The sequence below is a fragment of the Colossoma macropomum genome, unplaced genomic scaffold (assembly GCF_904425465.1).
Source record: "Colossoma macropomum unplaced genomic scaffold, Colossoma_macropomum, whole genome shotgun sequence".
Taxonomy (NCBI): Eukaryota; Metazoa; Chordata; class Actinopteri; order Characiformes; family Serrasalmidae; genus Colossoma; species Colossoma macropomum.
Genome location: NW_023494801.1, coordinates 16,560,208 through 16,576,492, shown reverse-complemented (window position 1 = coordinate 16,576,492; position 16,285 = coordinate 16,560,208). Strand labels below are relative to the sequence as shown.

General features: G+C 40.2%; 1 protein-coding gene across 2 annotated transcripts in view; it reads left to right on the top strand.

Annotated features, from left to right (window-relative positions):
* tmem104 (transmembrane protein 104) overlaps nucleotides 1–7,083 on the top strand; it is a 75,663-nt gene extending 68,580 nt beyond the window's left edge. For both annotated transcript variants that reach the window (XM_036590324.1, XM_036590325.1), the window contains exon 10: nucleotides 3,688–7,083. In XM_036590324.1, coding sequence (XP_036446217.1) covers nucleotides 3,688–4,454 — 767 coding nt within the window. In that variant the 3' untranslated portion in view covers nucleotides 4,455–7,083. The remainder of the gene's footprint in view (nucleotides 1–3,687) is intronic.
* The last annotated feature ends 9,202 nt before the right edge of the window (nucleotides 7,084–16,285 follow it).

Genomic DNA, 16,285 nt, shown 5'->3' with positions numbered 1-16,285 from the left:
GGCGATGCAGCACGCATCCTAAAGAAGTCAGGGTGCAGCACAGGAGGAGGAGGAGGAGGAGATGGAGGAGGAGGGCTGTGACTAATTCCCCCTGTAATGGTGTGATTGAGCAGGGAGAGGTGAGGAGACAGCCCAGACTCAACACTCCGTAACAGGAATGCCAAGCCTGCTTTAGCGTCCCTTAGAGATTCAGCCACCCTGGCAGTCACGAATGATGCATTCACGCCTATCGATTCGAAATGCTCACTGCTGGAGGCTAGGGTAGGGTTTGCTTCAGCAGTTTACTTCTTTTAGGGTTGACTGGTTGATGGGGATGGGCCCCATGCTGAGCAACTGAAGTGTTTTTTTGGGGTTTTTTTTAAGGCAGTAAACAGCTGGGCCGTGTGACTTTTATTACCCGTGCTCTTTAACTGACTTGCAGTCACGTTGCATGGACAGATTGAGGTAGCATGTTTTTTTTAGCCCAACAACTCTGTGTACCTTGTTGTCTGTGCAGGTGACATGTTTTCTGGGAGTGTTGTCAGTCTATTCTACTAGCTTTCTCTACCAGATCATTAGGACCTAAACTGCTTCACAGTCAACCTTAGTCAGAGTCAGCTTAGGAATGGAGAGCATCTCCACGTCAAGTTTATTTGATGTAATTTACTTGGGGTTTTTGTTTGTTTTTTGTTTTTTTTCTTTTACTGTATAAGACGTTGAGAAGAAAGTGGTGACAAAGGCTTCGTACTCATGTTCACTTAACAGTTTTTTACCATTATCCAAGCATGGACTTTTGATTGCACCTCTGCATATAACCTTAAGGCGAGTCATTGCAAGTGTAGGGATCAGTCATATTTAGTAAACAACATACTTTAATGAATTGCGATAAACAGGTTTTTAGTTTTACAAACAAAGGTCAATGTAAAATTTCAGCAGTTGAAAGTTTTGACTGCCGGTAAATTCAATTTGCATTTTGTATCAACAGGTTCCAGTCTACATATATATATTTTTTTTTTTACTTATTTCTACTTTTCCATTGTTTTCGATGTCAGCAAATGTGATTGAAAGGACATGCATTGCTTTTCTTTCCAGAAAGCAAAACTATGTGCACAACAATAATGTTTTCTACATTTTAAAGTATAATAATAAAATATACAAAAAACGTAGTAGTATTTGCTCACAGTAAAGAGTATAAAACAAATATTACTTTAATTCAGTCTTTCTATGATGTGTTTTGCCATGACCTTTACCCTTCTGTTAAGAAAAAGTCCAATTCTGGGTGTTGATTTTGTAAGCTGATGACCACTGCTTTTATTGGCTGTCTTAAAAGAGAGAGCAGGATAGAGGGTGTGGCCTTTGTGCTTTGATGGAGAGCTCAACAATAGCTGCAGCTAGTGTAGTATAGTGAGTATAGTGTACAGTATAGTGAGGCCATGCATGTTTGACTTTTTCATGTTTGTTTACACTAAAAGCCAGAAAATCCTAAGCATGTGCCAGCAAAGCAATGTTTAATGCAGAAACAATGTAATGCACTTTATAAGCAGCTTTTGTTTACCCTTTTGTAGAAATCTGAAACAGACTTTCAAGTAACACATATGTTGCTTTGGATGATGTTACCTTTTGGATGTTGACTACTCAAAGCCTGTTGGCTACATGCCCAACTTATTGTCAGGTTAGCTTGAAAATAACCTGTTAAATAAAAAGGAGTGTACTGCATCAGTCTCTAGAAATAATGTTAGTGTTTTACATTACATCTCTGTTCTACACTGTCCTGTCAGTCTGAGACATCTCTGTAAGAAACAGCAGCTGCAACACAGTGTCGAGCAGCAAATCCTTTGGAATCACAGCCTGTAGAGTCATGTTTTCTGTAAAAATACACCAAATGGCAGAGATTTCACTACAGTGACAAATAACGTCTGTGTGAATTAACAAGGAAAACACAGTTTTGTTTACTGTGTCCGCTTTCATTTTTTTGTCATAGAGGATCATAACTTGCAAGGGTTAAAATAGAAGTTAATTTTTTAAGAAATGTTAGAAATGATCTTTCTGTTCTTTAAACGATGTCTTTCTCATAGGATATTAAGTCTTCCTTAAGGCTCCCGAGTGGTGCAACCGTCTAAGCGTTGGCCCTATCATCAGGAGATCGCTCGTTCGATCCCTGCTGATGCTACAGCCATCCATAGCCGGGAGTCCAAGAGAGCACAATTGGCCTCGCTCTCTCTAGGTGGGTAGGATGGCCCCTCCTTCTCCCCCCATCACTTAACGCGATGCTAGTCAGTTCAGGCATCTGTTTGCTGATGTAACAGAACTGGCGGTTGGCACTTTCCTCCGAGCGCGTTCAACTGTCCAATGACGTTGCGTCAGCGGCAGTTCGAAAAGAAGCGGTGGCTGGCTTCACAGGTCTGTGTTAGCCTTCCTCCGAGACCTATGTTGATGGTATCGTGTGATTGTGGGAGGCGAGTGGAATTGGAGACGACTAAATTTGGGGAGAAAAATTGGGTAAAAATCCCCCCCCCAAAAAAAAAGTCTTCCTTACTGTATTAAAGGGGAAATTGAAATTGAAATGTTCCATTCTAGAGAAGCTTAGAGAATTGTTCACAGTTAGGATAAGAACCAGACATCTAAAGAGTTTGTTTTCTGAACGCTCCCTCACAGAAAGCTGTCACACAAAATGGTTATGATGTCTGATGTGGTGGATGGAAAATCCACTTCAGCCTTTTTTGTGAATTTTGAATGTGCGTAAAAAAAACATGGATGGAAAATCTGGAATCTAGTGTCCACCTGGTAAATGTGCCGGTTGTGCCATGTTAACATGGTTTCCACTCCATTTATAAGTAGCACATTATCTGGTGTATGGCACTGTTACTGCCTGAAAGCTCCGGCTCAGTCAGCGATGGTGCATTATATAACAGATGTCACAGGGGAAATCACAGAAAAGAATGGTAAAATTTAAATGTACATTCTGAATCCACAAGTGGCAACTGGTGCTCAAAAAAGGACAGCTACAGCAGTTTCTAGTGACATTTTACCTAAGATCTGGTTTAAGTGCCAAAGACACTCCATTTAAATTTATTTCTCTACCTTTGCCACTACGTAAAAACTAGAGAGCTGGCACAGGTAAATGGAGCACACTCCTTGTTTCGCTTCAGGTGTGCAAGCATGTCATGTGATCTTTAAGAATTTGAGCATAACTGTAGTTGATTAAACACTGATTAGATCACATTTTTTTTACCAACTTTTTAGAAAATAAAAATTTGTCAAACGTGAATGGAGTTTTGGGAAGGGTTTGGCCTAATACATAAGAACTTTAATGAATGAGAGGTATATGCAGTGAGTTGTAAGGCAAAATAGACCTTTTTAGAAACTTTTTAGACATACCACTATTTTACCACAATAAACGTTACATACAAAAACTCAGAATACATGTGTAGGTTCACAGATCATTTAGGATAGTAAATAAGATCTATATTTGCATTGTAGACATGGCGACCTCTAGTTTCTCTTGCCACCATTGAAAAAGAATTCTGACTCTGTAAGTTTCTGTGGAAAGGAGCATTTCATACCAAACTACTCTGAATGATTTTGTTTTCATCTCAACAGTTGAATTGAACAGAAATTTTGATAATGCTGTGCTGTTGGTAATTTATGCAAGTAATGCATAAATGTAACATAACTGACACACTCTCTCTCTCTCTCTCTCTCTCTCAGCTTTCACCATGATGATTATTCTGGCGCTGATCCGCATTGGCAAAGGACATGGCGAGGGCCACCCTCAAGTGGCGCAGCTCGCGGGAGTGCCCAATCTTTTCGGTGTGTGTGTCTACTCCTTCATGTGCCAGCACTCCCTGCCCTCTCTGATAACGCCCATCTCAGAAAAGCGCCGGGTGGGCGCACTGCTTCTGGCTGACTACGTGCTCATCCTGGGCTTTTACAGCCTGCTGTCCTTCACGGCCATCTTCTGTTTCGATAGTTCGCTGTTGCGAGACATGTACACGCTAAATTTCACCGATAACTGTGACGTCCTGGGTGTGGCCTTCCTTCGCTACTTCTTGGGCCTTTTTCCAGTGTTCACCATTAGCACTAACTTCCCTATCATAGCAGTCACACTACGCAACAACTGGAAGACGCTCTTTCATCGAGACGGAGGCACCTACCCCTGGGTGGTGGACCGCATTGTGTTCCCCCTCATCACTCTGGTGCCACCTATAGTTGTGGCATTTTGTACCCATGACCTGGAGGCACTCGTGGGCATCACTGGAGCCTATGCAGGCACAGGCATTCAGTACATTATCCCAGCTTGCCTCGTGTACTTTAGTCGGCGCCACCTAGAGCCTGTGGTTGGTAGGGACGCTGTGAACAAGCACAGGTCTCCGTTTCGTCACACGTTCTGGGTGGCATTCGTGGTAATTTGGGCAACTTTTTGCCTCATGTTTGTCACGGCTAACATCATTCTGACAGCAGAAAACAAGAACTGAGCCTGTGATTTACATGGATATATTAGTATTTTTTTTTATTATTATTACTATTAAAGTCAGTACAGGTTTAACACGTTACATTAGTATTTTACACACTAAGTAGCATATGAGCATTTGGATCAGTTTAACCTGGTTAAATGTCAAAGGGACCAAAATTAGTTATGAATCTACTTAAGAATTCAGTACTTCTGTTGACTGCTCCGTTAGAGGAGTCTTTTAGAAGTCTTTTCAGGCTGTAGATTGAGTTTCTGCTCGGAACGATCACCTTGTGGAAGTTATATTTGCACTGCAGTCTCTGCACTGCTTATAAGCTTTTACAAACAGCAGTCAGACTTATTTCTGGCTCATCCAAAACTTTTTTACTTTGTTTTTGGCCTTTTTCTGAGCCATCTTTAGTCTACTTATGAGGCCAGTTAAGATCAGGAGGACTGAGTGAGCTGGCATATCGGTACGTTCCTCTTTCTGGCAAAAACACAGTTGCAAAACAAAATATACTAACGCTAAGCATGGACGAAGTCAAGAAATATACCGAGAAGGGGCCTTTCTTTTTCTTTTCTTTTTTTTTTTTCTTTGTTCTCATTACCAAATCTAAACGTCCACGTCCACCTCACTGTGGGCCAGGAAAAAAAGGCGAAGCAAATCAGGGATAATCAGTCTTTCATGGCTGGCATTTTCAGCATTCCTAACTGACTGGCTCCTTGCGTGTCCTTACCTGTGAGTGATGGAGACGTGTGCTCTGCGACATTACTGACGGATGTGCTCGGAGCTGGAGGGCAGTCTTGGCTCCTCAGCAGACTCCTGGAGGCATTGAAAATCTTTTTTGAATGAAGCCTTTGTGCTGGGTCTCAGTCTAGCTGGACACCAGTAGTCTGCCCAGTCTACTGAGGCTGAGCCTTTTGTGTATAAGTTACTGCACCTTATTCTAGCTTACCCACGCACACTTTCTATGTGTTTGTGTCCTTTGTCCATCGATATAGAAGATCCAGTTGATGTTAATGTTGCTTTAGAGATTTATCGCTTTATTACCTTGCTTTGTCATGTTGCTGGTCACTCTGAATATATATCAGATCCAAATATACGGCAGCTTTGTCCAGCCCTGCCTTGAACTGCTTGAACTGAAGTGCTGTGTGATTTTTGTTTTTTAAGGTTACTGTTTTTGTTTTTTTGTTTTTTTTCTGTCATTGTCATTGTTTTTGTCATCGAGTTTCATCCAGGCGATTGGTACCTCAGGATTCAGATCCACCGTGAATCAATTACCGAACCTGTCCAGCATTTGCGTCATAGCTGTTCACACTTCACCGTCTCATTAGGTTGATGTCACCATTCTCTTCGTGTTCCTTTCATGCGATTTTGTGTCGCACTCGATCGTTTGATCATTGGCGACGCGTTTGATACTGTAAATTGATTGCTGCTCTCTATGAGAGTGCACTCTCTCTCTCTCTTTCTCTCTCTCTCTCTTTCTCCTGATCAAAGCAAAGGGAAAGCAGCCTCGAAACCGTGACTGCTGTCACCTGCGGCATTGCAACAGTGCTCTACTTTTGCACACTCTGCCTTGGGGGCTTGTGTTTAACCTGCTGAAGATGTGTCTTTTAAATATGGCGCCCCGGTTTTAGCGTTTACAGTGTATATGGGACAAAGGCAGAGATGGAGGTTTAGCATGTTAGGTGTTCTTGTATCGCTCCCTCATACTTCATTTTCCTGAGGGACATCGTAGCACTTTATGGTATTGTATCTTATGGTGCGGAAGTCACCGCAAACGTTTAATATTTTCCCAGATAATTTGTAGTCCACAGCGTTGTTTGATGAAGTGTCTCCAACCTCCATTTATTTGACGCCGAATTCCTTGCGTTTTTTATGGTTCATTTGTAGGTGGCTAAAATTCATGAGCAAATATGTTTTACATTGACTCATATGAATGATGATATTGAAGAAAATTGTGCCTTCCTCCCAGAGTTGAACCTACCTTTATATGGGTAATGTGTCTTCGTGTTCTACAAAGCCTGTCAGATATTCCCTGCATGTAAACCACTTCATTTAACTGACAATCAGTGTCCCATCAGAATAAACATGGGAATATTCCTTTTGAAATGTGTTTGACTGGTTTTCTCTTTTATCTCCGCTCATTTGATGCTGTTACAGACATTAATAGAGACTCATGAAGTGATGTGGTCATGAGAGGAATCTTGATTACTACGTTATTGAAAATGAACTTTAAATTTATTGGTAATTGCATGTCGAGAGTTATTACTTTTATTCTTCGCTCTGCAATTCATATGTTCTTATGTAATTACGTGTTAAATTATATAACAAGTTGTGCGTGTGAATTGCATCTACATTGCATTTTGCACCAACACACTGACTTTTTCCTGTTCGCTTTGATGTCAAAATAAGACAAACAAAGGATTGTTGTTCTTTCCCTGAAAGCAAGACTAACATGTGGTTAAGGCAGGAGGTTTAGACAGAATTACTCAGCTATGACTGAAGTAATAGCTAATTACACTGTTATTTTATCTCCAGTGCTAACTGCAACTTCTATGGTTTAATGTTAAAGGACACTTTGCTTTAAGTTTGTCCTGTAGAGGAAGGGTGCTTAGAAACAAAACATGTCATTTGACTGGGGATTTTGCATAGAAATGTATGTACCTGTAGTGACTGGTAAATATTCTTTCGGTTAAAGGAAGTCTATCAACACATCTTTTGAGACACTGATGCAAAGTTACACCTGGTTTTAAAATGAAGAGGAAAATGATGTAAAACTTTAGTAAATTTAGTGCATTTATAATCAGCTTCATGTAACCCTACCTGCTTTTTTTCACTGCCCTCCTTCAAATGCATATGCATGAGGAAGAGAAGTGCATTGTGTATTTTACCATGCACACAGCCCATAAATTGATGTCTCCTAATCTGATTTCATGTATAACGCTTGTACATAACATTCGATTTGGGCCTGAAACTCACACAAAAACCTTAGCACATTGGACATTGATGGTATTTTATCACTGGGTTTATTATGGTTCTACTTCTTTTGCCATCAAAATCTTATATCCTTGTTCCATGTTCACAAATTACTGCACCTTTAATGGTAAATTGATCCTTTGAATCTTTCTGGCATGCTTTCAAATCCTGTTGAAACATCCTTGTAAACGCACTTACCATGGAACAAGCACTACATTCAGCATCAGCTCCCTTTTAGAGACCCTCTATAGACTTTTTACAAAGTTCAAATGGATTTTTCAATATGTGTCAATTATTTTCAAATTTCTAAGCTGCTGCTGCTGTTAGGGCTGATACGACAGGCTTTGCTCAGAGTCCAACAGTGAGGTTTTATCTCAGAAGCCGGCTTGCTTTTTCCGGGGGTGAGACGTTGTCATCTCACTTCGACCTGTTCAGAAGCTCCAGTGTAATTCTTTTGTGGCTGTGCAGATCTATCTCTTCATTATCATCATATAACTCCCAGCTGAATTTCATTTCTGCCGTGCCTGTGACACTGTAATTTAATTCGCCCTCTGCCCTTTTGTGCATGTGGGTGTGTATCGTGGAGGCTTGTAATTGGAAATTAAAACTTTGCACTGCTTAATTTATTCAGAGCTTATTTAATTTGCTGTGATTTATACCGTGTTTTGACTGAGGGGCGAATGAGGAGGCAGCGCAGTGTTGCTGGATTTGGCTCGCGGCTGCTTTAATTGGATGAGATGAGTGGGTTTTATGGACCTTGTCACTCTCGGTAGTACTCAGTCAAGCCCTGCTACAGAGAAATGAAGCTGGACTGGAAACGGAGTGGCTGCTGATTGTGCCTCCATCATTGCTTTTTAGTCCTCTGATGGAACTCGAGTGTGCAATTTGTCTCAATTAAGAAGCAAAATGCTGCAAGGGCAAAACACTGAGGCCTATTCTGCTCCACACTCTGTGAAGTGTTTTTGCATCCAAAAGTGTAGGTGAAGGTTAAGATGGATGAGATGGCAGAAATGTACACTGAGTCAAAAGTTTGGACACATACCTATTTACTTACTATTTTCCTCAACTTACAATAATAATAAAGACATCAAACCTACACAGACTGGCCACTTCATGAAGTACTCCTCCTTGTCCATATTATCAGCTCCACTTACCATATAGGTGCACTTTGTAGTTCTTTAATTGCTTAATTAAACTTAATTAAAGAAACTGTAGTCCATTTGATTCTATGCATACTTTGTTAGGCCTCCATTTCACCCTGTTCTTCAATGGTCAGGACCACCAACGAGCAGGTATTTTTTGGGTGGTGGATCATTCTCAGCACTGCAGCTGCTCTGTGGTGGTCTTGTGGTGATCCTGACCATTAAAGAACGGTGAAAAGGGGCTAATAAAGTATGCAGAGAAACAGATGGACTTCAGTCTGTATTTGTAGAACTACAAAGTGCACCTATATGTTAAGTGGAGCTGATAAAATGGACAAAGACTGTATAAATAAGGAGGTTTACTTAATGAAGTTGCTAATTGGTGTATATTCACATGGAATGACTCCAGTCAGACATATTGGCCTTCTACCAAAAATGGCTATTTAAACCCCGCCGTCCCACATCACAACTGATTGCCTGTAATCCATTAACAAGGATAGACATTGCACTAATTAACTTGAAAGAGAAACACATAGTAATTAGGATGACAGAATAATAGTGGTTCCAAAACTACGTTTTCCAACAAATCCTAAATGAAAACTGCTTGTTTAAAAATATTGTATAAAATGTATTTACTTGGTTAGTTAGTTAGTTTTGGATATGAATTCATTTGGAAATGTATATTCGTCTTATAAACAACTGAAATGTTTAGCAACAAGCTTAACATTTAAGAAAGCTTTAAGAAAACATACGATCAAGTGGGCCCAAGTGTTCACTGGTAGTACAGTTGTATGCAAAAGTTTGGGCACAAACCAGTCAAATTACATGTTGTTGATTTTCTCATAAAATGTCTCCTGTACAAACATTATGGCACAATTTATATTTTGTTTTATTTTTCCCCCGATATGTTAAACATAGCAAACTGTGCACAAAAAATAAGTTTGTACCCTGGATATATTACCTTGTGTTCGCTTCAAATCAACACATGTAACTTGACTGGGGGTGTTCAAACTTTTGCATATGCCTGTAATTCCTCTAGTCACATTTGTGTTTGTAGTATATTTTTACAAAGAATTCAGAATTGTACCAAAATAATCAAACTGAATCTTATTGCGGGCGCTGCCACAGCCAAACGTAACCAAGAGTCCAAGAGAGCATAATTGGCCTTGCTGTCCCTGGGTGGGTGCTGTCTCTCTTCTCTCTCTTCTCCCATCACTTTGTGCAGTGGTAGCCAACATAGGTGTAGGTTAGCATTCTCCTCCAAGCATGTTAAGCTGTTCAGTGACATTGTGTTAGTGGCAGTTTGAAAGGATGTGGTGGCTGGCTTCATATGTCTTGGAGGAAGCATATGCTAGCCTTCGGTAGCATTGTGTAATAGGGGGAGACCTAGCTAACAGGTGGGAACTGGCCACAACTAAATTTAATGGATGGATAGACAGAAGGATAGATGGATGGATAGATTAATAAGATTTTATGACGCATTGAAATGTTTTCTAAAGCAATGATTTTCAAACCCCCAGACAGTCCTCTTTTTTGCTGTTTCCATATGTGTTGCAAGTTAGGTAAGAGCAAAAATCTGAACTGTCTGAGGGTCCCTGAGGACCAGTTTGAGAACCATTGTTCTAAAGAATCATAAATTGAATCACGAGGTCATAGATTTGCACCCGACAGTGCTTAAAACTATATATGACTGTTCCTGTTGTCTGAATTATATCTGCTGTCTGTTTAATAGAACAGCAAATAGGACATAAAATTAAACTACAATGCTTGACATTCCTTATTATTGAGGCATCACTGTGGGCTAAAAGGTATGAGTATGTGTTTGATTCAGTGGTTCAACCTTTTGTCCCATTGTTCTAACTCTGATTGTCAAAGTAGGGGGGTTCACATGCTGGCCTCTGCTGGCTCGTCCCTGTGGAGGCCTGTGAGTCTGCACTGTCTGATAACAGCTCTGTTGAGGCCTGTAATCTCTACCTGCTGAGGTGTCTGTGTAAACCGGCTGCTTTAATTCCCTCTGCCGGCGGCCACCGACGGCTCCATTAAGGATGATTTACGCTGCTCTGAGGGATCAGGGTTACTAAGGTCTGTCCCGTGGGCATCCGTGTGAGAGAATGCTAATAGAGGCAGTGAGTGCCTTGGGTGGATGTTGCCCTTTTCTGCTGGACTAAGACCAGCTTTCCCTACCCACATCTAAACCTTAACTGTAGTAAACTGGTCTCCAATCAGTGAAGAGGCCAACATTTGCCAAGCTGTGTTTGTTACAGAGACTCTTGGAATAGGTTAGCAAAAAAACAAATTTACACAGTTTTTCCCCTTTACCCCAACTGTAGTCTGTCAGCCAAGACATGTTGGGTATCTGAAGTTTACTTTATTAGTTTGACACTTGAGCTACAAGGCTAAAAAATGGAGAATTGTACAGACAAAAGTCAGACTTCAAGATGGCTACTATTGTTTTTAGCACTCCCAGATTTCAGGATTGTTCAACTGCACCTGATAAAAAATGATTAAAAATGAATAAAATAAACTATAATATGACCAAAGTGTTCTTGATTTAGGGTGGAGTTTGTATTTTTATTTCATGCTTTCTTTATTTATTTTCAAAGCCTGCTGTGCACTGTCTCTCTCTATTCACTCTCTTTTATTAGGTTTGTCTTTTATTGGACATTCTAAAGACAACTGCATACATTACACTGTTTGTGTTTGTCCAGTTGGTGTACTCAGGCCACAAGCAAATTTACATGCCAAGTGTAAAAGTGTATGCAGAGTTCTAGGATGATTCTGAGCCCCAAAACAGCCTATTATAACTTCATAAACTGAAATAAAAAAAAAAATCAACTTACATACCCTTAATTTTCCACTAACTAATATCTCACCATCTCTGTGTTGAATCTTCAACATATAGCTGGACTCAGTATCGCACTACATAACATTCTGATTGGTTGCACCAATGAACCCGATTTGCACAAAGTACACGCCGAAGAAAAGTGAGCAGGGTGTGTTTGTTGTATTATGTATGTTATCTTGTCATCTCATCACTTTATAGCATGGTATAGAAAACTTTGGTAACACTTTATTTGAAGTGGTCCTTTGATTAATGATTAATAGACTCTTAACAGATTATCAGTAACACATCAACAACATATCAGTGGAGTAGCAGTAGTGCAGCATCTGAATACACTGAAGTAAATATCTTGTAGATACTGTTGATACGTTACTTACACTAAGTAGCTGTATTGTTAAAATGTTACTTCGATTACACAAAACCTAACCTTACCCCAAACCTAACCCTGGTCCTAATCCCAACCCTAACCTTAATCTCAACCCAAACCCTAATCCTAACCCACATATGTTTTTCACATTACTGCGAGTCTTGGGTGTTTTTGTTGTGTTTGTTTCATCTAAAAGAACCATTCAAAATAAAGTGTCACCAAAAACTCCTTTCACATGCTTACCTCAAACCATTTCAAGTAGTTAAGTAATCTCAAGTAGACTTGACACTGTATGACGTACTGTTGCCTATAAAAATGCGGTACACAGCACATTTAAACATAGTAGTACTGGCCAACTTTAACCCTGAATATTGCCCATACTTGTGTCCATTTTCTCCCTGGCTGATCTCCCCTGCCATGACAAAGACATTCTCATCCTGTAATCTTAAGTGACAGTATCAAATTTACAAAGTCTGTTTTTGAGGTAGTGAATCTTGTTTATGTTCCTGTTGTTACTTCTACACTGATCCCACACCTAGCACTTTGTATTTAGCTTCACTTGCATGGTGTTCTTGCAAAACAAATGCATTTTTGCCGCTGTGAGTTTTGTCACCTTATAGAATTCTGTACTACACATATGTATGATTTTCTCATTTATTTTAAAGGGTTAATTAGATTTTAAAGGTTTTCAGAATAACATGGTTTGTGCAGTGATTAGCACTTTGCATTGGCTTCTGTCTCTTTGAGAGACAGTATTTGTAGTCCAGACCCCTGGGCCGGGGGTTATGCGCGGCTGCATAATCTTGTTTTGCTGTTGAATTTGAATGTGTAAATTAAGAGAGAGGTCCAAGCCAAATTGGTGCAACACTTTGAGACAGTGTAGCAGGGCAGTTAATCTTCAAGCATTGGGTTGGCACTGAGAATACTGGCAGACTGATGGCACTGGTGATTGCTTTAGTTTGGTCTTGGCTGCTTAGCCAAGGAAACAGTGGATGAGCCCAACTTCTAGTGTTATCTGAAATATCTCTATTAGTTACAGTAGTTGTATACTGCTAAAAAAAAGAGGTTCCACAAAAGAAAACCATACAAGGACCACTTTTTCTTCCCCTAAGAACCTTTGGTAACACTTTCTGTGAATACCATGTCCACAAGAAACCAATTTTCATAGTTTTTTATAAACATGCCTACAAATATTTATAAAAATGCTTTACACATTATACAAATAGACACAAACATTATAATTAGTGTTCATAATGTGTTATTTTCATAGAACTTCACGTCACCATCACATGCACAGGCTCAAAAAGAAGATCTGGCTCTATGTTTATTATATTAGGTTTATAATACTGATGAAAATATGAGGACAATAGTAGACAATTCACTTCTGTTCTTGGAAAAGACATTTTTCACCAAGTTTTGAAGTTTTGAGTTCTATTTGAATACTCAACACACTCGCAATCATCAGATTCATCCACATAACTGATATTGAAAAGTGTTCTACTGCACGCTGCATGCAGTTACGCTTCACTACAGAGGTCTCCAAACCTTTTTAAAGTTTAAAGACCCTCCACATAATGTAAAGGTTCTGTATCAATTAAAAGTTGTTTACTAGAACTGTACATCCAAGCTAAGAACCATTTAGGAACGTTTCTTTCTTTAAGAGTGTTGTTAAGAGTGGGAAACTTGGAAATAATTCCAAAGTTCTCAGTTATAAAATTGAATAAGTAGCTCTTTTCTATTATGTTACAAACATCATATAATTCCACAAATCACTGTGTGGACATGGAGATTTAACATAAGTTATAAGCTGCTGAGGAGAGCGCAGCCAAATCCCCAGTGCTGAATGAACTCTTGCAGTATTCATTAGAGTCCAGTGTCAAATAAACACTGTAGGTGTCAGTCTAGGTCTGGAGATTTTTGCTATTAAGAGTGCAGCAGTAGTGAAATAGCTGGAAAGTAGGCAAGTGTCGTACTCAATCACGGCTGATGAATGATAAGAGGCTGCACTTGAACATCATAAACCCAGAATAAAACTTTAGTGATCTGAACCTTTACACCTTCTGAGAGAGTTTAAGGGAATTCAGTGTGTAAGTGTGTGAGAGGGATTAGAAGTCCTGCAGCTGTGAATATGACTCCCTAGGGCTGCATGCAGGATGACATTTTGATAATCTTTAGGAAGACTTCTTTTGGCACCTTTTTTAACAATTCCAAGCATCTGGTTAAATCAAGATAAAGGCATTCACATGCTAATGAGAGCTCATAAATGGTAATTATGATTAAACCTCCTGCTGAAACTTGTGCTTTATCCTAATGTAATTCCTAAAAATAAAGATTGAGCATGTACTTGTAGGAAAAAAGTACAGAGTCTACAGTAAGTGAAGTTCTTTAAACTTTAAAGGGCTTTATTCAGTAGCCTCTGTCTGCCGTCTTTGTCATTCTGCCAACAGAATGGAAACTGACTCTGATATTTTTATTTGCTAATATTTATCAATATTAGCAAATAAAATATTTTTTCTCTGTTATTGATTAACAGAATATTGTGACTCTATGTTGAGCTGCTAGTGAGCAATGTGGGCAAAGGAGGAGGGATCAGAAACCCCCGCTGTGAAAACAGTTCACAGCTCTCAAATAGGAGCCCAATCCTGGTCCTGGGGAATCTAGAGAGTTCAGATCCCACACACCTGGTTCTAGTTTTCAGATCCTCCCTGAAGGCCTTTATTACCTGGATCAGGTGTGTTAGATTAGGGTTGGAATTAAACTCTGCAGGGTGGTAGATCATCAGGACCAGGGTTGAGCACAACCTACGGTCAACCCTGTGGCGCAACCATCTAAGCGTTGGCCCTATCATCAGGAGATTGCGAGTTTGATCCCTGGTGATGCTACAGCCATCCGTGGCCGGGAGTCCTAGAGAGCACAATTGGCCTCGCTCTCTAGGTGGATAGGATGGGCCCCCCCTTCTCCTCCCATCACTCAACGCGATGCTAGTCAGCGCAGACTTCTGTTAGCTGACGTAACAGAACTGGCGGTTGGCGCTTTCCTCCGAGCGCGTTCAACTGTCCAATGACGTTGCATGAACAGCAGTTCAAAAAGACACGTTAGTTCACCTTGATGTTTAGGGACTATAGCACTTCTGTTGCACAATATGTGTTAACTTTTCTTTAGCTCTTCATCATTGGTCAGGCTTGATGTTTTTGGGTGTGGGGGCAATCCAGCAGTGACACTGACAGTTTAAGAACTCCAGCCTCCATAACTGAGCCTGATACACATATACTGGTACCAGCACCACACACACTGCCATGTGTCACTGCTGCATTGAGAAAGGTCCACCACCCAAATAATATCTATTAAACAGTAGTTGAGTGGTCAGAAACCGACCAATGATCAGTGGTATAACTGTACACCTTCATAGTAAACCTACAGTACTGTGCAAAATTCAGAGACCCTTCAATTAGTTTATTTCCAGTCAACCAGGGCGGTCTTTGCACTAGGCAAAGGTGGGCAAGTCCCATGAGTGAAAGGCCCCATGAAAATATAAATTAGATATACTGTATGTATTGATGTTAAATAACATATTCCAATATATAATAGATGTAATTTGCAATTATAGTGGTTATTTTCAGTCATTTCAGTGTAGCCTCTTCATGGCTGTATTGGAGTATTCTATGCTGGTATGTGACACAACTGCTTAAAGACAGACTGCTATGAACAAGGCAATTAAGCCATAATCTACATTATAGAGAGGAGGCTCTTTGCTGTGATTTTCTGGGAGTTAAGAGTGAATAAAGAAAAAATAGTTTATTGTCATCATGCATTATATGCAGTCCAAGTTCACAGTGGAGACAAAATATCGTTTTCTAAACCTTTGGCGCATAGACATTAAACATTAAACATATACTAACACATCAGTTAGTGCAATTTATTTAGTACTATTTTAAGCATGACAGTGCAAGACAATATAGTACAATTACGAGACAAGACAGTACAGGACAAACACATAAATACCATAATGTAAAAAAGTAGTGACCACATGATCTGTAAACATGAGATGTGTAAAAGATGGTGACGCTTTATAATGGGAGAGGGTTGATGATAAGAGTTCATGGAGAGTGAATGTGTGTGTGTTCCTGTTTGTGCTGGGGAAAAAAAAGCCGATGAGTTGAGAGTGAGAGGTTCCAAGGTGGTGTGTGTGGCTGGGAGCAGCACGGAGTTCAGCAGTCTAACAGTCTGTGGAAAAAAAGCTGTTGCACAGCCTGAAGGATCTGCTGTGGATGCTGTGGAACCTCTTGCCAGATGGAAGAAGTTCATGGGAGGGGTGGAAGGAAGTCAGTCTCAAAACTGGAGGCCCTGCTGATGCAGTGTGTCCTCTCTAGAGTCTTCTGTAGAGTCTTTTCCTCCCTAGTTCGGTGTTTTGGGCCTCAAATCTTGCAAAGAAGGTGCTCAGGGAGTTTTCCGTGTTGCAGGTATTTGGCAGGGGTTTGTGGCCTGTGATGATCTGTATGCCCTGCCATATGCAGGTTCCCTTGTT